General features: G+C 43.2%; 3 protein-coding genes and 4 non-coding genes across 10 annotated transcripts in view; 2 read left to right on the top strand and 5 right to left on the bottom strand.

Moving 5' to 3' along the window:
* Nucleotides 1-6,006: 6,006 nt before the first annotated feature.
* On the bottom strand, nucleotides 6,007-11,936 carry LOC139568728 (importin subunit alpha-1-like). Its single transcript, XM_071390766.1, has 10 exons — nucleotides 11,488-11,936; nucleotides 11,262-11,402; nucleotides 10,690-10,778; nucleotides 10,316-10,584; nucleotides 9,814-9,908; nucleotides 8,337-8,600; nucleotides 7,823-8,056; nucleotides 7,046-7,228; nucleotides 6,498-6,647; nucleotides 6,007-6,208 (listed from the first exon to the last, which is right to left on the bottom strand). Exons 1-10 carry the CDS (start codon nucleotides 11,551-11,553, stop codon nucleotides 6,119-6,121), a joined length of 1,581 nt encoding a protein of 526 aa, XP_071246867.1. The 5' UTR covers nucleotides 11,554-11,936; the 3' UTR covers nucleotides 6,007-6,118.
* On the bottom strand, nucleotides 6,757-6,891 carry LOC139569031 (small nucleolar RNA SNORA84). Its single transcript, XR_011673867.1, has one exon. It is a non-coding gene; the product is annotated as a small nucleolar RNA SNORA84 (small nucleolar RNA).
* On the bottom strand, nucleotides 8,144-8,278 carry LOC139569028 (small nucleolar RNA SNORA84). The gene has a single exon (XR_011673864.1). It is a non-coding gene; the product is annotated as a small nucleolar RNA SNORA84 (small nucleolar RNA).
* On the bottom strand, nucleotides 10,159-10,284 carry LOC139568976 (small nucleolar RNA SNORA71). The gene has a single exon (XR_011673814.1). It is a non-coding gene; the product is annotated as a small nucleolar RNA SNORA71 (small nucleolar RNA).
* Nucleotides 11,937-12,271: 335 nt separating the features above from the next.
* On the top strand, nucleotides 12,272-12,344 carry trnar-ccg (transfer RNA arginine (anticodon CCG)). Its single transcript has one exon. It is a non-coding gene; the product is annotated as a tRNA-Arg (tRNA).
* A 1,813-nt stretch (nucleotides 12,345-14,157) lies between these two features.
* Nucleotides 14,158-19,993, top strand: LOC139568727 (UPF0450 protein C17orf58 homolog). Its single transcript, XM_071390765.1, has 5 exons — nucleotides 14,158-14,348; nucleotides 16,460-17,080; nucleotides 17,503-17,589; nucleotides 17,967-18,158; nucleotides 18,599-19,993. Exons 1-5 carry the CDS (start codon nucleotides 14,285-14,287, stop codon nucleotides 18,784-18,786), a joined length of 1,152 nt encoding a protein of 383 aa, XP_071246866.1. The 5' UTR covers nucleotides 14,158-14,284; the 3' UTR covers nucleotides 18,787-19,993.
* A 3,445-nt stretch (nucleotides 19,994-23,438) lies between these two features.
* LOC139568726 (nucleosome-remodeling factor subunit BPTF-like) overlaps nucleotides 23,439-26,954 on the bottom strand; it is a 54,037-nt gene continuing 50,521 nt past the window's right edge. For 3 of the 4 annotated variants that reach the window (XM_071390760.1, XM_071390761.1, XM_071390762.1), the window contains exon 32: nucleotides 23,439-25,870. In XM_071390760.1, coding sequence (XP_071246861.1) covers nucleotides 25,834-25,870 — 37 coding nt within the window. In that variant the 3' untranslated portion in view covers nucleotides 23,439-25,833. Of the gene's footprint in view, nucleotides 25,871-26,039; nucleotides 26,832-26,954 lie in introns of those variants that run through there. The other variant, XM_071390763.1, reaches the window with a different exon arrangement.

Raw genomic sequence — 26,954 nt, 5'->3', positions numbered from 1 at the left:
CGCCTCCCGAGTGGCGCAGTGGTCTAAGGCACTAGAGAGATTCTGGGTTCGAGTCCAGGCTCGGTCGCAGCCGGCTGCGACCAGGAGACCCATGGGGTGGCGGACAATTGGCCCAGCGTTGTCTGGGTTAGGGGAGGGTTTGGCAGGCATGGATGTCCTTGTCCCATCGCGCACTAGCGACTCCTTTGGCAGGCCGGGCACAGTGCACACTGACACGGTCGCCTGGTGCACAGTGTTTCCGCCGACACATTGGTGTGGCTGGCTTCTGGGTTAAATGGGCATTGTGTCAAGAAGTAGTGCGGCTTGGTTGGGTTGTGTTTCGGAGGACGCACGGCGGAGGACGCAGGACGCTCTGTACAAGAGTTGCAGCGATGAGACAAGACTGTAACTACCAATTGGATACCACAAAATTGAGGAGAAGAAGGGGTAAAAGTTTTTTTTATTTTTTAAATATATATTTTTTAATTCATCAAGAGCTGATTCAAATTTTGAGAATATATGGATTTCAATTATTAATATTAAGATAAGATTGAAATGTGGATAATAAAAGGATTGAAATTGAGCTATTAAGTATTGAGTGAATGAGAGCTGTCATGTGTGAAAGAGGTGAAGGAATGCCACAACCAGTTCTGTGTGAGCTGGCTTTTCCAGTTCTGTGTGAGCTGACTTTTCCAGTTCTGTGTGAGCTGACTTTTCCAGTTCTGTGTGAGCTGATCTGTAACGTTATCTAGGGGTCTGTCCAACACCACCGTTGGATCTACAGGTAGAGTATAACATGTCTCGGAAATCAGATACGTAACACGTCTCAGAGGATAACGTCTCGTTAGGAAAGAGAAGAACGTCTCGTTAAAAATTAGGATAGCATGTCTCATTAGTAACGAGGGTAACACGTCTCTGAGGATAACGTCTCGTTAGGAAAGAGGATAACGTCTCGTTAAAAATGAGGATAGCATGTCTCATTAGTAACGAGGGTAACATGTCTCTGAGGTTAACATGACTTTAGATTATATGAGGATAACATGTCTCATCATGTCTCATGTATAACGTTATTATGTATGGAGATATAAAAGAAGAGAGAACTATTTTTCCGAATATGCTGTTAAACAGAGCTAGTGTAAATATCTAAACCCCTGTATGAATAGAACACTAGTCTAGATGAGGAATTTGTGATGTAACACAAATGTATAAGGGTTATTATGATGAACTGATGAAGTAAGAATAGAAAAATAATAATAATATACAACTAGCACACCCACATGTAGACGTACGTAAGTGGTGAAAAAAGTATTCTGAGGAATGTTCAGAGTGGTCCTTTTATGGATAAGGTTAAAGCATTGTACGGGACTTGACTTTCCCCTAACCAATAGAACTAATGAACGCTTAGAAGATTTCCTCCACCCTGGTAATGCATTTTGAAATAAGCCCATACCCTGTTAAATAGAATCAATGAATGTTGAACATGATTTTCTGTTAACTAAACTTAAAAGGCTACAATTTATTGTACTCCCGATGGAGTTTTCGTTGCTAGGTCAGACTAGGTCAGTATCTGGAGCATCAGCATTTGTGGGTTCGATTACAGGCTCAAAACAAATAACTTTCTTCTGAAACTCGTCAGTCTATACTTGTTCTGAGAAATGAAGGCTATTCCATACGAGAAATTGCCAAGAAACTGAAGATCTCATACAACGCTGTGTACTACTCCCTTCGCAGAACAGCACAAACTGTCTCTAACCAGAATAGAAAGGAGTGGGAGGCCCCGGTGCACAACTGAGCAAGAGGACAGACGCCTCACAAGTCCTCAACTGGTAGCTTTTGATATACCGGTATTGATGCAGGGACTGGTTTGGGTTTTTACTTTACCTTCTATACCGGTATTTGAATGCTTGGTTTGTTAATTGTGATACGCCATATGTAATGTCCATTTTTAGTTTACTTCGCTACTTGAGTCATCTCTCTCCGCGCCACTTTCCGCCGACATAGCCACGCCCCCTTGTCACTCAAGGAGCACATTTGATGTTCTTCAACCACGAGACACTTGCGTTCGGTCTGCATGGTCAATGTAACAAATGTAATAGTGTCGATGATAACAATGCTGTTTTCACTTTGCTTCTTAATATAAATCCACTAGCGTTCTATGTCACTATTGGTTTGTGTTTCTTACATCAGCAAACAGCTAGTTTGTATTTTCTTAGCAAGTTGCACTAAATCTAGTGAGACGCTAATTGTTACCGGCTAATAGCTAGCTAGCTAATAAAGGTACTGAGTAAGAGCAAACGTAGCTAGCTAATACAGCCTGAAAATACCAGTGATGTTGTAGACCTAAATCAGCATGTTGTTTGTGCAACAGTATCTTCTAAATCAAAGAGGAATATGCAAAGTAAGAACATGTTAACAACACGAAGTAACTAAAAACATGCAATGTAGCCAAAGCTTATAGGGTCCCCTAGGAAACACGTATCAACACTTACTTTCCTACACTGTCACAACTCCTCCCTGGCATTTTAATTCGTTGTCATCTCAAACAACACTATTAAAAGTGCCCACTATTATATTCTAACTATTGAATTAGATTAGTCATTATATTTCCATGATTCCAACAGTTTTGCTCTAATTCGCAAGTCAAATCGCAATTGCAACATTTGGTTAAAAATACATCCGTGCAGCCCTACGTGGCAGTTTGGAAATTATCTAAATTGAGCGGTGGTGTAAAGTACTTAAGTAAAAATACTTTCAAGTACTACTTAAGTCGTTTTTTTGTATCTGTACTTTACTATTTATATTTTTGACTACTTTTACTACATTCCTAAAGACAATACTGTACTTTTTACCCCATACGTTTTCCCTGACACCTAAAAGTACTCATTACATTTTGAATGCTTAGCAGGACAGGAAAATGGTCCAATTCATGCACTTGTCAAGAGAACATCCCTGGTCATCTACTGTAAATTATGTCAGAGTGTTGGTGTGCCCCTGGCTATCCGTAAATTTAAAAAAACCAAGAAAATGGTGCCATCTGGTTTGCTTATATAAGGATTTTGACATTTTTATACCTTTACACTTAAGTACATTTTATCAATTACATTTACTTTGGATTCTTAAGTATATTTAAAACCAAATACTTTTAGACTTTTACTCAAGTAGTATTTTACTGCATGACTTTCAGTTTTATTTGAGTCATTTTCTATTAATGTATCTTTACTTTTACTCAAGTATGACAGTTGGGTACTTTTTCCACCACTGCAATTGAGTGCAGGAAATGCAGTAATGATAAAAGTGCTGAAATTAGTTTTGGTTGAAGTTTAATTGAACAGTATAAAACAATCAGAATGGAGAAAGACTTAGAATGTATGTGTTGCCACCCTAGGATCACTCTTTAGCAAATGTAGAACTTTTATTATTCAAAAACAAAAAATACTGTCAAATACCGTCATACCGCCCTTTTTTTTTTTAATAGCGTGATATAATATTTGGGCCATATCGCCCAGCCCTACCAGCCCCCGACGTACTGCTCCAGCCGCAGGACGACGACCCCAAGGGCGAGGAGCGGGCCGGACGGCGAAGGTGGAAATCTCAGATGTTGTTGGGATCTAGAATGTCGTCCACCGGAACCCAACACTGCTCCTCTGGACCGTACCCCTCCCAGTCCACCAGGTACTGGAGCCGACCCCCACGGTGTCGGGAGTAAGGGAGGGATCTGACGGTATAGACGCGACTCCCATCGATGTCCAGGGGAGGCGGAGGGGTGTCGTGGGGGACGGCATCAGCCAGGGGACCAGGAACCACCGGCCTGAGAAGGGAAACATGAAAAGATGGTGAAATCAGGTAATTAGTGAGGAGTTGTAATCTGTAAATTACCTCGTTGACCCTCCGCAGGACCGTAAACGGCCTCACAATCTGGGGACTCAGCTTCTTACAGGGCAAGCGGAACAGGAGGTTCCTGGTGGAGAGCAGTGGCAATCCGCTTGCTCCTTCTGATGGCGGGCTGGAGTCTCACGTGGGCATCGTTCCATAACTCTTCTGCACGCCTGAACCACTTATCCACCGCAGGAGCTTCGGTCTGGCGCGGAGTCCACGGAGACAGGGCTGGCTGATAACCCAGAACATACTGGAAACGATTCAGCCCAGTAGAGGAGTGTCGTAATGTATTCTGCCAAAGGAAGGAATCAGGCCCACTCCCCCTGCATGTCCTGGCAGTGACTCCCTCAGGAATCTCCCCAGCTCCTGGTTCATCCTCTCCACCTGCCAGTTAGACTGAGGCCGGTACCCAAAAGTGAGGCGGACCATGACACCCAGCTTCTCTATGAAGGCTTTCCAAACATGGGACTTGAATTGGTGGCTGTGGTAAGAAATTATGTCCTCCGAAAGGCCATAGTGCCGGAAGACCTGCTGGAACAGTGCCTCAGCGACCTGGAGAGCGGGAGGTAGACCAGAGAGGGATTAAACAGCAGGATTTAGAGAATCTGTCAACAACAACCAGAATAGTGGTAAAACCATCAGAAAAGGGAGATCCGTTACAAAGTCTATGGACAGATGTGACCAAGGCCGCTGAGGCATGGGAAGGGTAAGTTGTTTCGCTGCTGGAGCGTGCCGGGGAGTTTTGGATTGAGTACATACTGAACATGTACACCTTACATTGGTATACAATATACAGTATACATGGATTTCCAATGGAGCACATCTTACTAAGAATGAGCAATTTACTGAAAGTACCAATGCAGCCATTTTTAATCTCAATATCAAATCCATTTCTGGGTAACCTTACTGTGGTTGTTTTCAATTAAAATGGGCAAAAATAAACAATCTTTCTTAGGAAAGAGCAATTTCTCTAGAATTTGCTGGGAGTGGTATGAGTGGGGAGGGAAAAACTGTTATTAGCAGAGGTTTGGAACTCTTTATTGGTCTATTAAGCAATTCACCGGCAGCCCAAAACTCGCTGACATTTCAGTCTTTTCAAACATCTCTTAAATTAAAATGGCATCATCGTTTTCACAGTATTATTCCAAAATAATAGTGTGGAAATATATAAACACAGGATGGTCATGTTTTTGACTGCACTGGGCCTTTAAGCTCATACTGTACCTTCACACAAGCATATCCTCAAGTTACTCTTGAAACAGTGTCATATCATTGATATGTTTTTGACTGTCATATTTTGGTTGTGTGGTTTATTACAGACCTATCCTCCACCAACATCACCACCTCCACAGATATCGCTGTGGTCACCCACCTGAAAGAGGTCAGTAGAGTCTATTTTAACAGCAGTGAGTCTAGAGGCCTGGCAGGTGTGAAAGGTGAGAGTAACTAACAAATGAGTGAAACTTCATTGGATTTCTGTCCTTCTTTACTACTGGTCACAGATCCACGCAGCAGATATTTGAACATACTGGGCCAGGAACGGAAGATCAGCCCCGAGACTGAACATCCTGTGGTACTCAACGGACCAGCTCAAAGTCCTGTGGTCCAGAGCAAACCAACAGTGGAGCTCCTGGTTGTGAGGTCCAAGACCAGCAGAAAAGCCTGGCTTAGGGCATAAGGAGGACCACCTCCCGGTTGACACCAACAAATCTGTAAGAATCCTGTTTGTCATACCCTGTCCAGAAACAGTGGAATAATACACAGAACCTTTGCCCATCTTGCACACCGAGTTGGTTGTTTGGCAACGGTTACCAATAGGGATGTACCCCCCTTCACCAGTGGGGAACAGGCTGTGGGTCCTCCCAAGGGTATCAATAATAGTAGCATGTACTCAATGACAGGAGGTTAGTCGCAACTTAATCCGACTTAAATCCTCATACTGTATCAGCCAATCATGGCTCTGCCTGGTGTTCAAACCCCCCCCCCCCCCAACAGCTGTTTGTGCTAGACCATTTAGCCTGGGAATACACAACTGAATGCTGGGCACTGCCATGTACAATATGTGCATGTTATGTAGTGTAGACTACAGGAACCCCAATTTCTGTGCTGGAAGCATCAAGCTTACCAAAAACCCACCAATTTGACAGCACATATTGTAATAAAGTTTATTTACAGGTTGTAATAGAACAAAGAAATGTCTGTACACTCGTGAAGTTAGGAGGGACTACAGTACACAGAAAAAAGACACAGGAAACAAGAACATTTAAAAGTTGAAAGTGCTTTGGTTCTCAGGGATCTGGAAGGCGTAGCCGTCAGTCGTGGTTTCTGGAGCAACAGACTCGTCCTCCTCACCCTGAAAGCAAGACAGATGGTGTCACCAGAACAATAGTTTGAATTGCAACTTCATCCACTCATTTACCACCCAGTTTCACGCGACAAAGCTGTTCTCCACCAATAACACATGTAGCCTTTTACAGTCGCAATAAGGTGAACAAGGTCAGATGTGAAAAGATCAAAAAACCCAGCTCATGTTCAATGTCTCCTTTTGATAACAATCAGCCGCATTACCCATGAATGGACGAGACAAGCTAAAGAGGACATAAGTGTATTTGGACTTAGTCAATGCTTGGTAAAGGACTCACCTCGCCAGAGAAGTACTTCTCAATGAGGTTGAGAGATGCCTTGTAGACCATCTCGTTCTCGTGGGACTGCAGAGCCTCGATCCTGTCCAGGCCGCCACACTCCTCGATCATCAAGCACAGCTTCTCCACCTCGCCGATCTTCTCTCCTGCCTGAGAGCATGAGTCGTTTAGTATGGGCTTTTATACACACAAATCCACTTATAATTTCAAAGCAATAAACATAGTCAAATTTGAAAATAGCAGATCAATGCTAAAACATGAATGTCTCAACAACCGGGCTATGGGAGATACTTGGAGTGGTAGCTCCCATGCATAAATCGCAGAGATTAATATTTGCCAGTCAATCAAAACCCACAGATCAGCACGGTGCAGCTGTCTCTAGGAACCACTAGGCAAACTGTCAGTGTTCTAGGGTGCTCATTAGCCATAATGTGTTACTGATAGAATTATGGGTTGTAATAGGGACCTCTTGACCGTCACACTGATTGTGTCATGAGACTTAAAAGCACTACCCATTGGTCCTTCTTACATACCAGAAACTGACTTACCAGGAAGATGTTGGTTATGGCATCCAGAATGACCAGGATGGTCTTGCTGTCCTTGGCAGAGAGCAGGTTGAGGAGGGGCTCCAGCACGTTGGCCTGTACCAAGTGTATCACCTGCTCCACCGTTCCCCCGCTGGTGTAGTTGGTGATAGCCCACACCACCTCCTTCTGGGTCTTGTAGTCTCCCTGGTTGAAGAGACATGAGGCAGGGTCAAAGAGATAGCTAGAGGACTCATCTTTGTATTTGTGCCATTATAGTGTCTATGACAGCATTGTCGTCGAGGCAATATCCACCACAGTAAATTTCCTTCACGATTGGGTGATCATTTCCGATGACCCAGTTGGACATGACACCAACAGGGTAACCAGGAGGAATCAGCCAATGAAATCCCACCCAGTCAAGTACATTCAAACTGTGGAAGCCCTCAACAGTGCTGCCCATGCTAACACAGCATTTTGGCCACTAGAGGCCTCTATCACTCTATGGGCAGGGCTCCCTTCATGTATAGACTCATTCACAGCTTTCATTTCTGCTGTCGGCACCCTCAGACAAGGAGTGCTGATGTTTGTGGAGCAGCACAACAGATAAACCAGGCGTAAGTTCAGTAGGCATGAAACTGAAGAACAGTCAAACGGGGAGGTCAAATCTGGGGCTGCATGTAGCAAACGTCTAGGATCAGGTCCTAAAAGGACAAATTAACCTAGTTGATCAGCCCTTAATGCATACTAGCCCCTGAATGGCTCGCCCCCTAATGAACAACCCACGAACCCTTCTCATACCTTCTTGAGGACGTCCACCAGCAGTGGCACGAGGCCGGCATTGACGACTTCCTGGATCTGGGTGTCCTTGCCAGCCGTGACGTTGGAGAGGGTCCAGGCCGCCTCCTTCTGGATGTTGGACTTGTGGTGGCGGAGAAGCGCGGGGAACATTGTCAGAGCGCCGGAGTTCAACACACACTGTGTCTGCTCATCTGTGCCAGTCACAATGTTACCCAGCGACCGCAGAGAGGGAATCTAGGACCACAGAGAGGGAATTAGGATTCGGATTCAAGTTACACAATTGACTGATATCTGTGACAACAGGCTTTCCTCAGTAACTTGGAATGTCTCAACAACCGGGCTATAGAAGCTACTTGGAGTGGTAGCTCCCATGCATAAATCACAGAGATTAATATTTGCCAGTCAATCAAAACCCACAGATCAGCACAGTCCAGCTGTCTCTAGGAACCACAAGGCAGACCACTGTACAGGGACAATTTTTAAAAAGCCTCGCAACCGCGACAAGGGGACGTACCACGATGGTGAGCTCCCCGGAGCCGAGCAGCTGGACGAGGCGGGGCACCAGGCCGGACTGCACTACCACCTCGATGCGCTCGTTAGGGCCGTCTGTCAGGTAGGACACGGCCCAGCAGGTGTCAGCCAGCACCTCCTTGTCGTCGTGATGGAGCAGGCGCACCAGCATGGGTAGCAGTAGCTGCACGGCCGCCAATGGCGGCGCAGGGTTCTTGTTCCGACACAGGTTGGACAGGGTCCATGTCACGTTCCTCAGGTAACCAGACTAGAGGGAGCAGGGAGATGTCTTTAGAGATCAATACGCCGCACCGTTATAAGCTATATTTAGATTTATGGATGCATCAAATTGAGGTAATGAGCCAAGATGAGAAAGCTAAAGCAGTCAACTGTATATAGCACAACATCATAAATACACCTCAGCCAAATACATTTAAACTCAGTTTCACAATTCCTGACATTTAATCCGAGTAAAAATTCCTTGTCTTAGGTCAGTTAGGATCCCCACTTTATTTTAAGAAAGTGAAATGTTAGAACAATAGGAGAATGATTTCAGCTTTTATATCTTTCATCACATTCCCAGTGGGTCAGAAGTTTACATACACTAAATTAGTTTCATCAGACCAGAGGACATTTTTCAAAAAAGTACAAACTCTGTCCCCATGTGCAGTTGCAAACCGTAGTCTGGCTTTTTTATGGCGGTTTTGGAGCAGCGGCTTCTTCCTTGCTGAGCAGCCTTTCAGGTCATGTCGATATAGGACGTGTTTTACTGTGGGTATAGATACTTTTGTACCTGTTTCCTCCAGCATCTTCACAAGGTCCTTTGCTGTTGTTCTGGGATTGATTTGCACTTTTCGTTCATCTCTAGGACAGAGCGCGTCTCCTTCCTGAGCGGTATGGCGGCTGCGTGTTCCCGTGGTGTTTATACTTGCGTACTAGTGTTTGTACAGATGAACGTGGTACCTTCAGGCAGTTGGAAATTGCTCCCAAGGATGAACCAGACTTGTAGAAGTCAACAAGTTTTGGGTGATTTAAAAAAAATGTCCCATGATGTCAAACAAAGAGGCACTGGGTTAGAAGGTAGGCCTCGAAATACATCCACAGGTACACCCCCAATTGACTGAAATGTCATTTAGCCCATCAGAAGATTCTAATGACATTACATAATTATCAGGAATTTGCCAAGCTGTTTAGAAAGGCACAGTCAACTTAGTGTATGTAAACTTCTGACCCACTGGAATTGTGATAGTGAATTATAAGTGAAATAATCTGTCTGTAAACAATTGTAGGAAAAATTACTTGTGTCATGCACAAAGTAGATGTCCCAAGTGACTTGCCAAAACCAGTTTTAATGACTCCAACCTAAGTGTAAGTAAACTTCCGACTTCAACTGTAGCTGATGACCGAGTGGAATTTCCTGCAGCACTTGTTAACAAATTCCACAACAAACCAGAGCTTTTCCTCATACGTAAACAGCTTACAGAGAACACAGACAGGTCAGGAGCAGCCAGCAGAGTCAGGAGGGGCTCAATTGCGCCGTGCTTGATGACCAAGTCCCTGTAGATGGAGCCATCACCTGAGGAAAAGGGAGGAATCAGGCCAAGTCAAAAATGTGGTCACAGAAGACAGTTGACCTGACATACAACCACAGCGCAAGAAGGCTTATTGCAAAAGGTATATTGAGCTAACACACGTTCAAGTAGTAGTATTTTCAAGAGAAATGCTGATAAATTGATATTGTTACCTGCCTGGTAGCAATAATCTTTACCAGAATTTCTAGTTCAACATTAACATGAAGTTTCACACTCAAGTTTTGCAGACAAAGATGTTTGAAAGACACAGGGTTTGACAGGAAGTTATTCCAACAAACACGGGAAAAGCTTTCAGATCACTGTTCCTGTACTATCAATGACAATGGCAACAGTCATGCCATAGTCACTTTCGATACAGGCAAAATAATAAATAAAGTGTGCCTTCTCATACCAGCGATGTTTCCCAGGGCCCAGACAGCCTGCTCGCTGATGTGGGGGTGCGGGGACATCACCAGGCTGATGAAGGCGGGGATGGCTCCTCCGGCCACCACTGCGGTGGTTTGGTCCGAGCTGCCAGAGGCGATGTTGGTCAGGGCCCAGGCCGCCTCGAACTGTATGGGAGGACACTCGGCAAGGCCCAGAAAGCTGACAAAGTTTGAGATGAGCCCGGCGCCGATGATGTGATCAATGGGAGGGTGCCTCTCTCTGGACAGCAGCTTCCTGTGAACGGCCATGTCAAAAGTAATGGTTAGGGGCAGACAAGGCAACAGAACAGAAACAGTGATTACTCAAAACCAGTTTCCAATTATACGCTTACTGATTTACCTGGCTGCCTGGGTAGCCTGCACCTGATGATCTAGGCTTTGGCTATTTACGCCAGCCACAATCTCCTCAACCGTCCAGTGCTGTGCAGGCTATGGAAACATGACAGGATTACAGATTAATGCCATCTGTGGGGCGTCTGCATGTGTAACAGTATATAGCTTCCGCCTCTCATCGCCCCTACCTGGGCTCGAACCAGGGACCCTCTGCACACAGACAACAGTCACCCTCGAAGCATCGTTACCCATCGCGCCACAAAATCCGCGGCCTTTACTTCAAAGTCTGAGATCGAGTGACGTCACCGATTGAAACGCTATTAGCGCGCACCCCGCTAACTAGCTAGTCATTACACATCGGTTACACATGCATGTCAATGGAACAAAGTGACGAATATAAGCGCTAGGTAACAGGCCTCTGATAGAGTACAGGGCAGCCAAATCAATCTATTGGGAAGAGGTCCATTTTTGGCTTGCTCACCCTTTGTTGATGGCCTGTACACCGTCATAATCCAAAACTTGCCGTTGCCTGTCTGAGTTTCAAATAAGGGTAGTTACAGTATGGATACAAAATAATACCTGTGCATTTTGGTCCTTCTCTTGGAGTGGAGACGTAGGCTCATCTGGGCAGATACTGACGTTCCTTCTTTTGAGAAGCTGGTCATCTTTCTTCGCCTTTCGAAGTTCAACGTTGACCTCGACTCTTCTGCGCCTCAATTCCTGCACATAAACAATGTCAATTTCCAATACTGTAAACTAGGTGTTAATCAATCAAGATTAGGCAGCAAAGGCGATATCAACTTACGTTGGTATCTTTTCCCTTGTTTTTGAATTGGGTGATACGATCGGCGTCGTTCGCAGTTGTCGACATTGTTTTCGTTGCTTATTGAACACGGCGAGGACTTCACTGTAGTATTGATTACTAACGTGATGGGGAAAAGTTAAATGTTAGCTATGTGCGTGTTTTAAATAAAATACCCAACGTTTTCCTAGCTAGGAAGACAGTGTCGCTTTCCTGCTGCCCAGCAAACTATAATCTAACGTAGATCACCATGTGGCCGGTTGAAAACGCGCAAACTGACCATTTAATCATAACCAGTACACCAGAAAACCAGTAATAATTTAACAATATATCAACGCATATCATTCATATCGAATGCACTCAGTAACTGCTATATTATAACCATTAAAATAAACAACAACTAACAAACGCATGAACACCAGCCTCACCTTGTTCTTGTTCTTACTGGCAATGACGTCAAACGTGAGACTACCTTTAAATTTCCGGCTCCCTCGATCTGTGATTGGCCCATTCGAGTCAAAGCACCTCTTCATTGGCCCCTTTTTGAAAAAGTCGGAAAGAAGTCGCTAGTGGTGATGCGCTGTTATCGCGAGACGACACTACAGCTTTTCACTAAATTTGACTATATTTGCCTGCGACACGTCGCAGAGCACAGTAGTTTAGCTAAAACTGGCAGTAAATATGTTGATCATGAAACCGAATATACACAATTCCAAGGAACGTTACACGCCTTTTTCGTCATGTTTTTAATTTTATAAACTGTGCTTGCGATAACTGGGAACGTGATGACCCAGTGGCCTAATGGATAAGGCATCAGCCTCCGGAGCTGGGGATTGTGGGTTCGAGTCCCATCTGGGTCGCATTTAGCTTCCGTTTTACGTGACATGATACAAAAGCAAATGATTGTTAATAGCTACATGGATTATAAAACCGGGGAATGCACTCCGACCCTAACCTGTCTCTTACAATTGTTATTGCATTAAACTATGGGGCCTTGACCGACGAAAATGTACCATACAAATCAATCACATACGTAGCAATAAGGTTTAATCACGACTTTAATACCAATGTTTGAAATCTGCAATACCGCAAGCATCCAAGCGTCGCCTCAAAGTTTGTGACATTGTGTCCAAAAGGGGGCAGTGGTTCTATGCGTATGACAATCACCGGTATAGGCTACACATTCACAGTGGCAAACAGAATAAATCAGAAACAATTAGTTGACGCATTTCTATACAGTATTTATCCCGGTGTTTCACCCAACAGGCACAGACTTTTCTGTTTCCATCTATGCAGTACGGTGTTGTGCATCGAAATCTCCACCCTGACAGTGTATTAGGCAAAGATATTTATTCATAGACTAATACACTTGAAACAAATAGCCAAAACGAAAACTGCAGACATTACAAGTGCCTCCCCGCGATCAAACCGCCATAAATTTGTTTAAATGAAACGCAGCCTGACGTGATCGTTGACAGCTGCCTTAAAGGACATTTTTTGTTGTTGTTGCTTTCTGCTACTAAGATCAGTGAAATGTAGGCTAAACTGACAAAGGAGTGAAGAGCAGAAATCTCAACTAGCAAGCAAGTCGCAGCAATGAAGAATTGAGTGTGTGCGCGTTCAAGCGAGGGGGGGGTTCTGGCAGAGGGGGAGATATTCGGCACAACATCGGCACCTGTGTCTGACTGGGCGATGGATCTAGCGGACCTGCTCTCATTTCCGGCAGAGAGGAAGAGGCGAAACCAAAGGCAATGCTTTGGCAATGTTAACGTATGTTTCTCATGCCAATAAAGCCTTTTGAATTGAATTGAATTAATTGGGTCCAAAATCTGTCTTCTCCAGCAGGTGGCATTTTCAAGTTTTTGTATGGAGGTCAATGAGCGTGTCGAATTAAGTTAACAAAAAATGTAATGCCTTATTTGCTACGTGTGGATTATTTGATCGAATTTACGTTTCGTAATGATTACGTTGTTACGAGTGTACTGATATAAGTAGGACACGTGACATCCTGGCAACTTTGAGAAAAAACACTTTATATCGGAGTGTGCCTGGTCGTCACTAGTTACTACAGCCACAAAGTCGTAAACACGACTATTTCTAAAATGTCTCTTTTTAAAATGTTATTTTAACCTAACCATTACCACACTGCTAACCTTATGACTAATCTTAACCTTAAATCAAGACCAAAAACAGCATTTTTGTTTTAGTTAATATTTATTATAAACATGTTCTGACTTTGTGGCTGAAGTAACTAGTGGAAACGTTCACACAAGAATCTGTCCCACCTGATCTTGCCTCCCGACTGCCTCCCATTTTTGAAGACATTTATTTTCACTGTTAGAGCGGGCACTAGAGTATCTGGTAATAATGGATAATCTGTATTGAGGATCAAAGCCAGGCCACTGGTACTTTTCAGATGCAATTTACATAACAATGGCTAACTGTGAACTTTAAAACCATGTTACTTTTTAAAAATTACTGTTCAAATGCGACAGCCTATCACAATCCGTAATCACTAATAATCATTACCATCAGTAATTAGTGGAATTAAAGGCTAAAATCTGGGCCACGTTTTTTTTAAAGGCCCCACACACAGTAGCCTACTAAAGACCGATGGGCGTTGCATGCATATAATTAGGAATTTAATAGGACCTCTATGGCTTCATGAATGAAGTGTCTCTGATGTCACTTTGTTTACCTCTGCGTCGGAGTGACACGCCTTCCATTCCAGGCATATAAACCTCAGGAATTCAGAGACACTCCAGCAGACTTCGAAATTGATCCAATAGTACTTTTCAGGATGACAGTGATTATTCTACTCCTGCTGTTACTTGCGTTTACTTTTTCTGAAGCGGAGGACAATGGTAAGTCGGGTAACAATTCTTCCTGCTTTCCAACTGTGTCTAATTACATTTACATTTTAAGGAGAAGAATGGTGACAGTGTTATTGTAGATCAGAAGATCCATTAGGAAATAGCAATTGCTTTTTAAACCAATACACTTACACTTTTTTTTGTATCTATTGTAAATGTGATGACATGGTGATTTATAAAGCAGTCGAAACATTTTCTCAGAGATGCAATAAAGAAATAGATGTATTGGCTTATCAAATCGACATTTTATTTATCACTTGCGCCGAATACAACTGATGTAATAGACATGACTAAATCCTTGCTTACGAAACTTTCCCAATAATGCAGAGTTTAAGAATAAAAAATAGTAACTAACACAAGAGGATTTAAAATAAAATGCACAAGAATGAAGCTATATACAGTGAGTACCAGTAGCCTACCAGTTCAATGTGCAGAGAGAGGTACGAGGTATTTCAGGTAGATACAGTACGCACATGAAGTCAAGGTAAAGTGACTAGGCACCCGGATAGATAATAATAAGAGTAAAATAAAGGAAAGATTAACAGCAGCAAATGATGAGTGTTTGTTGGGTATGCGTGTGTGTGCGTGCGTATGTAGTGTATGTTAGGGTTTTGTGTGGGTGTGACAGTGTAGTGCGTGTATATAACATCTAGCGAGTGTGCGTAGGGTCAGTCAGTGCAAGGTAGAGTCAGTGCAGAGAGTTTGTGAACCAATAATTGACTATTTAGCAGTCTTATGGCTTTGGGGCAGAAGCTGTCTCGCAGCCTGTTGGTCTGAGAGCTGATGCTCCGGTACCGTTTGCCGGACGGTAGCGTAATGAACAGTCTATGGCTTGAGTGGCTGGAGTCCTTGGCATTTTTTCTGGCCTTCCTTTGACACTGCCTGATATAGAGTTCCTAGATGGTTAGATTTTATGTGTGTTTATGTATGGAATTGAAGTACATTTTATGATTATCATATTTTCTCTTTCACAAATATAAGCCTATAATTACATCTCGGACATATCTCATGAAATCTTTGTATAGGCTACTTTGCTAAAATATAATCATCTGAAATGTGCATATCATAAAGCTGGAGTAAACAAAAAGATTGACATTCTCATAATCTGACTACTTTTACAACTATCGTTGTCAGGAAGTTAGATCTAGTTCGAATTACAAAGCATACTGCCACTAGAAATTTACGTAATTTAGTAGACTCTCTTATCCAGAGTGACTTACAGGAGAAATTAGGGTTAGGTGCCTTGCTCAAGGGCACATAAACAGATTTTTCACATAGTAGGCTCGAGGATTCGAATCAGTGATCTTCAATTACTGGACCAACGCGTTTAACAGCTGCCATAATGTCGATTTTGATCATTGAGGCTACATTGATTAACCTGTGAATGTTTTACTTTAAGTGTTTGGCTTGTGTGCTGACAGTAAAACTATATAGGTGTACTTATAAGGTCTGGATGAAAATGTCTTTAGAAATGACTATGTAATATCAGTAGATTAGATTATATGGTGAATACATAAAACAAAAAAATCACAATTGAATATGTGCAGTGCATTTTGCATGCTTTAGTTCAGTGCCCACACTCTTTATTTATGTTAAGTTACCAGGTTAGTCTTGTTGAGTCTTGTTGAGTTGAAATATCTCTTTTACAAGCGACCTGGCCAAATATCACCACACAAAGTTTCAGACACATTTACAACATAATAAAACGCAGAGCATTACAGTTTAAAAGCATACATTTAAAGATTGAGCAGGCAAGATACTTTGGGGAGGTGTGGTGCATCCTGGGATAAGAACATTGACAGCCCTCCACTGCATTGTCCACCAAAGGTTTTACCCTAGCTTTAAACACATTCAAGGAGACAAACTCCCGTCATTTCATGCCCTTTTGTAGTTCATTCCAAGTGGAAGGGGCAGAGAACTGGAATGATATTTTTACCCAGCTCTGACAGTTAAAAAAATATTGATAGTCTCAAGCTATTGCTTATATTAAGAAGCAGTCAACTGTACTCATAACCTTATATGATGGAGGTATGAAATAGGGGCCATTGATGTTATAATATACTGCTGGGTGTAACTGGATTGTCCTTGCCTGCTTTATCCAGAGCTGTTCTCCGTGATCAGCACCCCCCCTGAGAAGGGCCAGAGTGTTTTACCTGGCCAGAACCAGAGCACAAGGCTAGGGGCCAAAGACCCCTCTCTCCCCATCAACGAGCTCCTGGAAAAGGGCATCAAAGCCGGGGACTCCAAGTACGCCCTCCACCCCCTTCCCTCTGGGGTTTGGCCCAAGCACAGTGACCCTCGCCCCGGCCTCCACAACAAGAGCAAGAAGGGCCCTAAAAATGACCGCCTGATTGAGCACAACAGCGAGAAGAACCGCGGTGAGGCGAGTCTAGTGCTTCCCAAAATGCCACTGACCGCTGCCACCAACCGCACACAGAAAGTAAACGTGGACCCTCACCGGGACCCCCACACCAACTTCAACAACCCCCCACAGAGTGACCCGGACAGTCACCCCAACTCCAGACCCAGGGGCCACCCTCACTCGGCCCCCTCCCCTCGCAGGGACCCCTCAACCAGAAAGCTGGACCCGGAGGAGAACCGCCCTGGGGGGAAGTCCAGTCTGTACCAGTCCGGCGGCGCCAACCGGAATAACAGCCGCTCATCTGTGCTCATCAACCGTCGCTCCTCCAGCCTGCTCTACCACTTCGACATTCTGAAACGAGGTACCGAAAATGACACTACACCCCCACACTATGTACGGTACAAAGGGAGTTGTGACAGTGCGAGACTGCTGCGATTTCGGGATAGTTAGCTAATTACCTCTCCAGCCACAAATTGCTGCCTACATCCGGATTGAATGTGTCCCTTTGTGTGAAGTTTCGGGGAGTGAGAGGTTATGATATCAATGCAAAATATGCCTAAGTGAGATCATTTATGATGTAGTAATTAAGGGGCGAGGACGGGGAATGTGGATCCCCCTCCTGCGGAATGCGACGCCTGGGTTCTGTAATGACAACCCTGGTCCTTCTAATGACACTGGAATGAAGTCTGGCTCCACACAAGCAGGCACGGCACGGTCGGTCACTCTCTCTCCTTCTTCTCATCTCCGTCTCTCTCTTCCTTTCTTTGTCTCCCTCTCTCGCAGAGTCTGACTTCACTCACGAGGCCGTCTGCATGAGTGAGTGCAGGAAGGAGAAGGAGGAGAGAGAGCACTACTGCTACAGTGAATTTGGTAAGTGTGTGTGTGTGAACGAGGTTCGACTATTGTATGAAAGTGAGATGGGTGGCCTGGCCACCATCTTCCAGGGATCTCTCCATTAAGACTGTAAGTGAAGGGATGGGTAAAGGGGACAAAATAAGGGTATGACACAATGTCTGGTGTAGTCTATTTGAAACCTGTCAATCATGCTGTAGTTTAGACTAGAGTGACAGACATCCCCATTGGTCATGTAGAGTCTTCTCACCATGGTGCAGGGTGAAGTTGCCCCAAAACGCTGATCTTGGGTCAGTTTTGTTGAGCCTAGATCTGTACCTATGAGTGCTCTGTGCTACTATCCACTTTAGAGTTACAATGACCTTTAATTTGACCGTTTACCTTTGACATTTCAGCCGTCAATGGGGTCGTTCACGACATAGACGTGGTGCGTAAGGGGATTAGACTCATCACACTGATGGTGAGCAGCGGTGGCTTCTACAAGATGAGCCGTCTCTACGTCACTCCAGACAGCTTCTTTCTCAAAGTGCGTCTCCTTGTCCTGGACACCTACAAATGTAGCAAGCCTTGTCCTGACATCAAACTAGGTAACTGTCAACTTAAGGAACCAATGAATGCATCCCAAACAGCACCCTAACCCCTAAACAGTAGTGCATCATATAGGGCAGGAGTATTCAAGTCCAATCCTGGAGATCTGAGGTACTGCTGGTTTTCTCTTCTACCTGATCATAAATTGCACCCACCTGGAGTCCCAGGTCTAAATCAGTCCCCTTAGAGGGGAGGAATGAAAAAAAGCAGTGGAACTGGCTTTGCGGTCCAGATTTGAATTTGAGGGATATAGGGTGTCACCATGGCTACGTTCCGATAAACACTAGCATATTACTTCTAATGGATTCCCAATACATTTCTCCATGCTATGTGGTATGCTAGTATAGTCAATGGTACTGAACTCATGTCTACCAGTTGAGCAGAGAGACCAAATACTGAATTCACTGACACCCTCTCTTCCCCCAATGCTATTCTATAGGTAGCCGGTACATTGTAATGGGTCAGATCTACCACCGGAGGCGCCACCTCCCCAACGACCTCCTGGCCCTGCTGGGGGGAAAACTGAAGCCAGGGGACGGCCTCCTGCGTAGCAACAACTACGTCAAGCGCTTCAACAAGAGGAGACACCAGAAAGCCCTGGAGGCCACCCGCTCCAAGTGTAGGTAAAACCAAAACAGACTATCGCCCCCTGCAGTGGCGGAAAAGACATTGCAGTCGTCAACATGAAGTGACTGAGACCTATAACCCCTACACCATTTCAGCAGAGACGTAGATGGACGAGGCCAATATGTTGTTTTTTCCGGCATGGACCTCCTGCACTTGTTTGTCATAATCCAGGTTGAGTGGTAATGTTTTTGCTTGTCTGTCTGTACAGTCTTTACCTTGTAGCTTTGCGTCCTCTTTGATAGAAGACACAAGTGGAGTCTTTATCAAAGGTTCTCGTCTTTCAACCTCTGCTTGAAGTATTGCCCCATCAGATTTACTAAATGTATTTTTAAAAACCTTTTAACTAGGCAAGTCAGTTAGAACAAATTATTATTTACAATGACGGCATACCTGGGTCAAACACGGACAACGCTTATTATTGTGAATGAGCATAGAGTTGGATAGAGGGCACACTTAACAAAGACAAAAGACGAGTTCTCTAGTATATCTCTACTCTAGTCATTTATTAAGATGTCATAGTACTTAAAATGATAATTTATTAATGTCTGGTACTTGAATCGGTCAGATCAGTGCCTCTCTCAAATTGGTTTAATTTACGATTGAAAAATTCTGCCAGTGAAGCCAGAGTTCTGGTTCAGTGGAATAATTCAGGTAGAGGACATTTTCTTTGGCTAATCTGTTGTAAAACAACTTTTCATCAGAATGTTTTGGTTGTACCGTGTCAACGCTTGAAGATGGTGTCTGAGCATGTGAATGAAGCCCATATTTGCCCTGAGGTAGGAAGACTGCCAACTCCAGCCCCACTATTCACGCGAACACACCCGCACATCTCCAGTTGGCTTGTTCCAAGTTATCCTAATCATCCATGGGAAAGACAATCTGTTCAGATCTAGTAGCACACTGGTGCTTCTCCAATGGCAAGAGTCCAATCACATTTCGCCTTTGGAACTTGGTAGGAAACTTAAAAGAACTTCCTATTGACTAAATATACAATATCAGCAAACTCCTATTTATGCCTGTAAGAAAAGCTGTCACATTTTCATACTGTTTTGTGCCTGTCATTTGATTGCAGGAAATGCACTTTTACTGTATGTGAAAAAGAAGAGGGGGGGGGTAGGATGAAAGACTGGAAAAGCATCAACAACAAACCCGAGAGGAGGGAAAAGTTGAAAAGAGACTAAAATAAACCTATTTTTATAATATTAAAGATGTGTATAGTTTGAAATATCCAATGGAGAAAACAGACTTCATAAGGGAACCTGGTGGTATTAGTGAGTGTTTTTGTAAATCTAATCGCGGGAATCTGATCCCCAGCGCACCTGGACACATGGCGTCAGAAAAGGGTGGCTCTCCTTGCCGGTTCTCTTTGGAGATGGTGGGGTGAAAGCGAATGCCACCTCTGGCCCTTATTTGTTCATGCACACACACAAACGCAAACATGCACACACATCCGATGGGGCAAAAGCTCAAAGGAGGCATTTGAGAGTGGCAAAGGGAAGGAGAGAGGGAGGAGAGATGGAGGAGGGAAGGTGAAAAATAAAGAAGGAAAAGGTTATAGCGCCTTCAGAAAGTATTCACACCCCTTGACTTTTTCCACACTTTGTTGTGTTACAAAGTGGGATTAAAATGGATTAAATTGTAATTTTTGGTCAACTAAATACACAAGATACTCTAATGTGAAGGTGGAAGAAAAATTTGAACATTTATTACAAATGTATCAAAAATAAAATACTAATATCTTGATTAGGTAAGTATTCACCTCCCCATAGACAATACATGCTATAAACACCTTTGGAAGATATTACAGAGTCTTTGTAGGTAAGTCTCTAAGAGCTTTGCACACCTAGATTGTACAATATTTGGCCATTATTCTTTGTAAAATTCTTCAATTCTGTCAAGTTGGTTGTTGGTCATTGCTAGAAAGCCATTTTCAAGTCTTGCCATAATTTTCAAGCCAATTTAAGTCAAAACTGTAACTAGGTCACTTAGGAACATTCAATGTCGTCTTGGTAAGCAACTCCAGTGTAGATTTGGCCTTGTGTGTTAGGTTATTGTCCTGCTGAAAGGTGAATTTGTTTCCCAGTGTCTGTTGGAAAGCAGACTGAACCAGTTTTTCCTCTAGGATTTTGCCTGTGCTTAGCTGTACTCCATTTATTTTTATCATTAAAAAAACTCCTGAGTCCTTGCCAATGACAAACATACCCATAACATGATGCAACCACCACCATGCTTGAAAATATGAAGACTGGTACTCAGTGATGTGTTGGATTTACCCCAAACATAACGCTTTGTATTCAGGACAAAAAGTTTAAATCAGCAATGGCCTCATGGTGAAATCCTTGAAGTGTTCTTCCTCTCTTGCAACTGAGTTAGGAAGGACGCCTGAATCTCTGTAGTGACTGGGTGTATTGATACACCATCCAAAACCTAATGAATAACTTCCCCATGCTCAAAGGGATATTATTATTTTATCCATCTACCAATCGGTGGCCTTCTTTGAGAGACACTGAAAAACCTCCCTGGTCTTTGTGGTTGAATCTGTGCTTGAAATTAACTACTCGACTGGGGGACCTTACAGATAATTTTATGTGTGAGGTACAGAGATGAGGTAGTCATTCAAAAATCATGTTAACCACTATTATTGAACACTGAATGAGTCCATGCAACTTATTATGTGATTTGTTAAGCACATTTTTACTCCTGAACTTATTTAGGCTTGCCATAACTAAGGGGTTGAATACTCATTGACTCAAGACATTTCAGCTTTTCATTTTTTGATAATTAAAAAAGTGTTCTACAAACAAAATTCCACTTTTATATTCTGGAGTACTGTGTGTAAATCGGTGACACAAAATCTCAATATAATCCATTTTAAATTCAGGCTGTAACACAAAAAAATGTGGAAAAAGTCAAGGGATGTGAATATTTCCTGAAGGCACTGTATGTACATACATAGAGAGACCCTGGGAGAGACAGTGAGAGACCCTGGGGAGAAAGTGAGAGACCCTGGGAGAAAGAGACAGACCCCGGGCTCTCTCCATTCCTGAGGGAAAACTTTGAATGGATGATAAGATAGACATCCAGGCCACAGACCCTTGGTCTGGCCTGTCATCTTTGACTATCCTCATACTTAAAATGAGAGAAAAGCCAAAGGTTTGCACTGTGTGCACATATCTCATCTCATACTACATGGAACTAATAAAGATGTATTTGTTATTTACTCATTGGGTGTCGGTGTGGTCTGTGGGTCTATTCATGTGGTATCGGTGGGGCTAACACTCAGCCGAAGCCTTGCAAACACACATTCTTGAATGGCACCACAGAATTACATATATAATCACTTTTGGATTCATTCCTGACCAAGATGGCTGCCATAATGAACACATTCTGGAATTATGAGGGTCTATGACATCAGCCTGTCTAGTGAATTATAGGATCCCTGTTATGGTGCACACAGATTTGAACTGGAGTGTATAGTAAAAAAAATACTGTTTCAATCCTGATGATAACCCCTGGTGATTAAGTGCCCAAAAACAGGGTCATAATTGGGGTGTAATAGGGGGCCGTCTGGCCTAGGGAATGATTTTTGAACCGAGCCGTTCCCATGGTTTGAAGTCCATCTGGGAACATAGCTGTAGGGAACAGATGCAGGCGGGCAGGAAACGGGAGCTCGCTCGCATCTCGGCTACCATCACAGCGGGACAACATTCCTTATGGAGAGGAATAGGGATAAGGGGTTGGGGTGGAGGACGAGGTGGGAATTTATCCTAGTTCCTTCCTGTGTGACAGAGAGAGCGAGAGAGTTCCAGCCCCCAAGCCACAGAGAGAGGAATTGATGGGACTTGTGGTCATCTGTAGTCCATTTGGTGTCCATGCAAAGCTCTGGATTCAGTTAGGGGTTTGGAGTGGAGGGGGAGTGTGAAGAAGGGAGAGTGGGAGGGGTGTGTGTGTCTTTGTTGAGAGGGGAAGGTTAAAGGAAAACTACACCCAAACTATCTTTTGGTATTTCTTTCATTAATCCATTGTTGATATAGTCCCAAAATGTTTTGCATGGCAGCAGTCAAGTTTTCAAGCTATGTAACTTTGAAAATACAGAAATCTGGCCCATATGATGCATTTTGCAACATATGATGAAAAATGCATCATACAGGACTATATCAACAATGAACGAATGAAACAAATACCCCCCCCCAAAAAATGTTTTGGGGTGGAGTTTTTCTTTAATGACAGAGGTGACTTTGTATAGTGGAAATACAATGTGTGTGTGTGGGGGGCATAAGTGCTGCCTTCAGAGGCATCATCCCCTGCTCTCGTCTGGGTAGAAGTTGCCTCTAGGCACACATCTAGGATCAGCTAATCCTCCCCGAATGTCTTATCTTTTGTGGAACCCAGGAAGAGTAGCTGCTGTTTTCACAGCGGCTAATGGGGATCCTACTAAATACCAAATTACCTGAAACATTACATGCAGGGAAGCTGCCTCTAGATCAGTGTCTGAGGCAACTTAATCCAACTCCCCTGTGGAAAGGAATGAAAAAGGTACAAACTACTTAATATTCATTATATTACACATTCCGGACAAAACTCCTGGCCCTTAAACACAAATTAATAACAACATAAGCACGTAAAAACAAAGATGACAGCACATTGGACAATTGATGTCAAAAACATGACTTTATTATCTAGGATGAAATGTCCTATCAAGTACAAAAAAGGATCTCATAAGAGTTGCCACAATCTGTTAAAAACATATAGTATTTTTCCCCAGTTATGTTTCCCCTTACATTTACTAAAAAAAATGAAATATTTTCAGCGATATGAATAAATAACAACAGATATTGTGATGAAGTTATTAAGAGATGTGTAGAACTGGTTGGTTCTTAAAAAAAAAAGAAAACTCTTCAAAGAGTCAACATTCCCCACCCGGTTTTAAATCAATATGCACACAATATGCAGCACTTTTAATATAAAGGGCAATTTGACCTAAATGTAGAGTCCACTATGACAAAAGACAGAGAATATCTATTGAATCTACAGGTAGGCTTAGTTGCTGGTTAAGATGGTCAAAAACAAAAGTACTAATGCTATAAAAATCTCTAAAATCTCTTTGTTTATTGACAGCCATATTATACAACATGAAATACAAAATGGTGGACGATGCATGTAAGAATATAAACTGGAGTGCATGGTTTGAAATGCAAACAGGTCAGTGAATAGGACTGACAGACAGACTTCGGTCACCTCATCTCTCAACTCAGTCCACCTCCGAAAAAGTTGTTGGCACTTCAAACCAGGGTTTCGGTTATTTCCATTTCAATTTAGGAAGTAAACTAAAATTCCAATGAAAATGGGAATTTCAGTTCACTTCCAAAAGTGAAATGAAATTTACCCCAAACCCTCTTCAAACCTAAACCCCCCACGCTCTTAAATCGATCTTTAAGAGATTAACTAAAAGCACCAATGACAACTCCAAAAATCCCCCCCCCCCCAACAAACAGTACTGCCTCGACACAGTTATTACAGATTACAGAAGAGTTCCAAATATGATCAAAATGGCCAAGAGTTCCTAAAGAAATCTTCATACAAACCCCAATTTAGTATGAAGATTCTTCAACGAAGGTTGACTTCCTGATTTACTGTTCTAGATCACAACATGTTTACTTGATGCAGTGGAGAACTCAAAAGCATTTGACTTAATCCTTTATAGGGGGCCTATGAGTTGAGAGATGCATGTGATCCAACCTTCTTGACAAAACATTGGGGGAGAGAGAGGGGGGGGGGGGGGGGGGGGTTGCGGTGTGGATGGTCAGTACACTTAAGTTAAATATGCCCTTTAACGGTTTTCACATTCTCCAAGTCCATCCTCAGTTATTCTCCTGTGGAAGGACTTGGAGAGCTTTTCTTGTTTTCATCGGATGAATGTCTTCAATTAAAAATGTTCGAGAAGCCTCTACATGGCGAGAAATAGAGCTTGTTTTCTCAATGTCGGCTGTTGTTTCATATACACCAATATTCCCGTCTTAGGTGGTAACATAAAGAAAAAGGAAAACAGAGGTTCAACATCTGAAAAAAAAACAAGGTTTTACAAACAGGATAGCATTTCCACATTGAGACATTACATAGAAATGGTAACTTGGGACTCTCTATGGCCTGTTTGGAGGTCAGGGCACATACATCTTCAAGGTGGCACCAAGTGGGTTCACGATGATGTAGGATCAGCTCGTTCCAAACACAAGCAGCCAGACAGGTGTGTGTGTGCTATTTAGACCCATTTCGAATGAGGGATCATGAGATGAGGAAGCATAGACAGCTGGAAAATGTCAGTGGTTGTCATCCCAAATGGCACCCTATTCCCTTTATAGAGCACTACTTTTGAACCAGGACCCATATGGCTCTGGTCAAAAGTAGTGCACTATATAGGGAATAGGGTGACATTTGAGACATACAGTCTGAAATGGGAGTTGACCCCAGGGAAGGAAGAATAGCTGATACAAAAGAGATGTGAGATTAGTTAAGGAATTAACAACTTGAAGAGTCTACTGCTGCCTTGTTTCGTACTACCCTTGAACAGCCCATTAGCTTGAGTTCAGGGGCGTTTTCTCCTGCCATCCCTCCATTTCATCCACCAGATCGGAAGTGGTTTGAAGGGAAGGAACCAGGCTGTGAACTGAAAGTCTGAGCCTCCCTCCCCCTGTTTATTGTGGATGTGGTATCACCCATCATGAACACTAAGGGTTTGGATAATGGCGCCTTCCACTGCCAGTCTCTTCTCTTTCCACGGCCATAGAGGTGGTTGAGGAGCGGCGAGGGCTCATCCGGTTTGGTACCAACGCCGTACGGCCTGAAGCACGCGTCGGCTACGATCTTCGAGGAGTGTGTGCTGGTTTTAAACAGGGGGTGTGACTCCCACTCCCAAGTCCGACAGGTGTGGTGTGTGTGGGGACAGGTAAGAAGTAGCCTGGCTTCCCCATTAGAGTATGAGTGTTCAGGGGGAACCACATTGGCAGCCATTTTGACAGTAAGCTTTAGAAGGAGTGCCGACTGTGTATTCTAAGAGGCTGTAGACTGCAGTTTGTTGTTATGAGACCTACAGAACGCAGAGAGAAGGGAAAACAGTTGATGTGATCGCTTGACGTGTTTTTTTTTTTTTTTTAATTAAAAGCTTGACAAATCACAAAATATGCATGAGGGAATACAAAAACTCTTATTGGATGCCAGTGGGGTCAGACGTTTGAGCAGAGAGCGCAGCCATGTTGGTGTAACATTAGTTTAATGTTCTAGAAGGCTGGTAAATACAGTGAGAACATACCATGTAAAACGTGGGACAGTCGAGTTCACCAGAAATTAACTGCAAAGCTACACAAAATACTATGACCTATATATCTTAGCATTTTTCTTTTGAACATATAATTCTCCTTCACAAAAGGATAAAATATGCACATAAAACAATAACATTATACATTAATAAATCAGATAAAAGACTAACCGGTAAATGTTGTTAATCTTTTTAAAATGGCCAGCTAAGAGGAGGTACAATCTTTGCACTTCATCAATACAATAAACGTACTCCGTTAAATGAAATGATAGGTCATCTGCACACGTGGAACTGACTTGAATGCAACATTACATGTGTGAGAAATAGGTTTCGACATTTGAGCAAAATCTAATCACAACGATGAGGTTGTCAACTAACCTTTTCGATACTTGATATTGTGCCTCACAAGTCACCAGATTGAGACATAAACAGAAATGAACTCAACTTCCATCGAACATCTGTTGTCTGTGAAATGAATGTAAAAAAAACCCTAACAGATGTTTCCCTAAATTGCTGTTTGCGACCAACATGGCTGCCATTGTCAAATGGAGAAATGTTTTTAAAGTGTCTTTCCTTCTAAAAATACTGTAAATATACTTTCTTACAAATAGTTTGACGTTGTTTTAAAGAATTAAAAACAGCAAGGTCCAGGATAGCCTAATGTTTTTTTTTAGAGTGACCCCGGCACCCAGCTCAGATTCCAACTACAAGGCCAGACTTATGACATCACAATCTGTAAGAGAGGGAGAGAGAATGGATGACATAAACACATGCAGGTGGAAGCACATGACCATAAGCACACAAACACACAACGCAGGGGAGGAGGTATAGATGCAAAACGACGTGCTAAAGACAG

The sequence above is a fragment of the Salvelinus alpinus genome, chromosome 2 (genome assembly GCF_045679555.1).
Source record: "Salvelinus alpinus chromosome 2, SLU_Salpinus.1, whole genome shotgun sequence".
NCBI classification, from domain to species: domain Eukaryota; kingdom Metazoa; phylum Chordata; class Actinopteri; order Salmoniformes; family Salmonidae; genus Salvelinus; species Salvelinus alpinus.
Note: the sequence above shows the minus strand (reverse complement) of the source record. Positions and strands in the feature narration are given on the sequence as shown.

What these genes read in the sequence shown, in the direction of transcription:
- LOC139568728 (XM_071390766.1), bottom strand. Translation starts at nt 11,553, where the DNA reads ATGTCGACAACTGCGAACGACGCCGATCGTATCACCCAATTCAAAAAC. An exon ending in TGGTGGACGTCCTCAAGAAG is followed by an intron (nt 7,229 to 7,822) that starts GTATGAGAAGGG and finishes CTCTTCAACCAG; the next exon opens with GGAGACTACAAGACCCAGAA. An exon ending in CCATAACCAACATCTTCCTG is followed by an intron (nt 6,648 to 7,045) that starts GTAAGTCAGTTT and finishes TCATGCTCTCAG; the next exon opens with GCAGGAGAGAAGATCGGCGA.
- LOC139568727 (XM_071390765.1), top strand. Translation starts at nt 14,285, where the DNA reads ATGACAGTGATTATTCTACTCCTGCTGTTACTTGCGTTTACTTTTTCT. An exon ending in CTACTGCTACAGTGAATTTG is followed by an intron (nt 17,590 to 17,966) that starts GTAAGTGTGTGT and finishes TTGACATTTCAG; the next exon opens with CCGTCAATGGGGTCGTTCAC. An exon ending in TTGTCCTGACATCAAACTAG is followed by an intron (nt 18,159 to 18,598) that starts GTAACTGTCAAC and finishes GCTATTCTATAG; the next exon opens with GTAGCCGGTACATTGTAATG.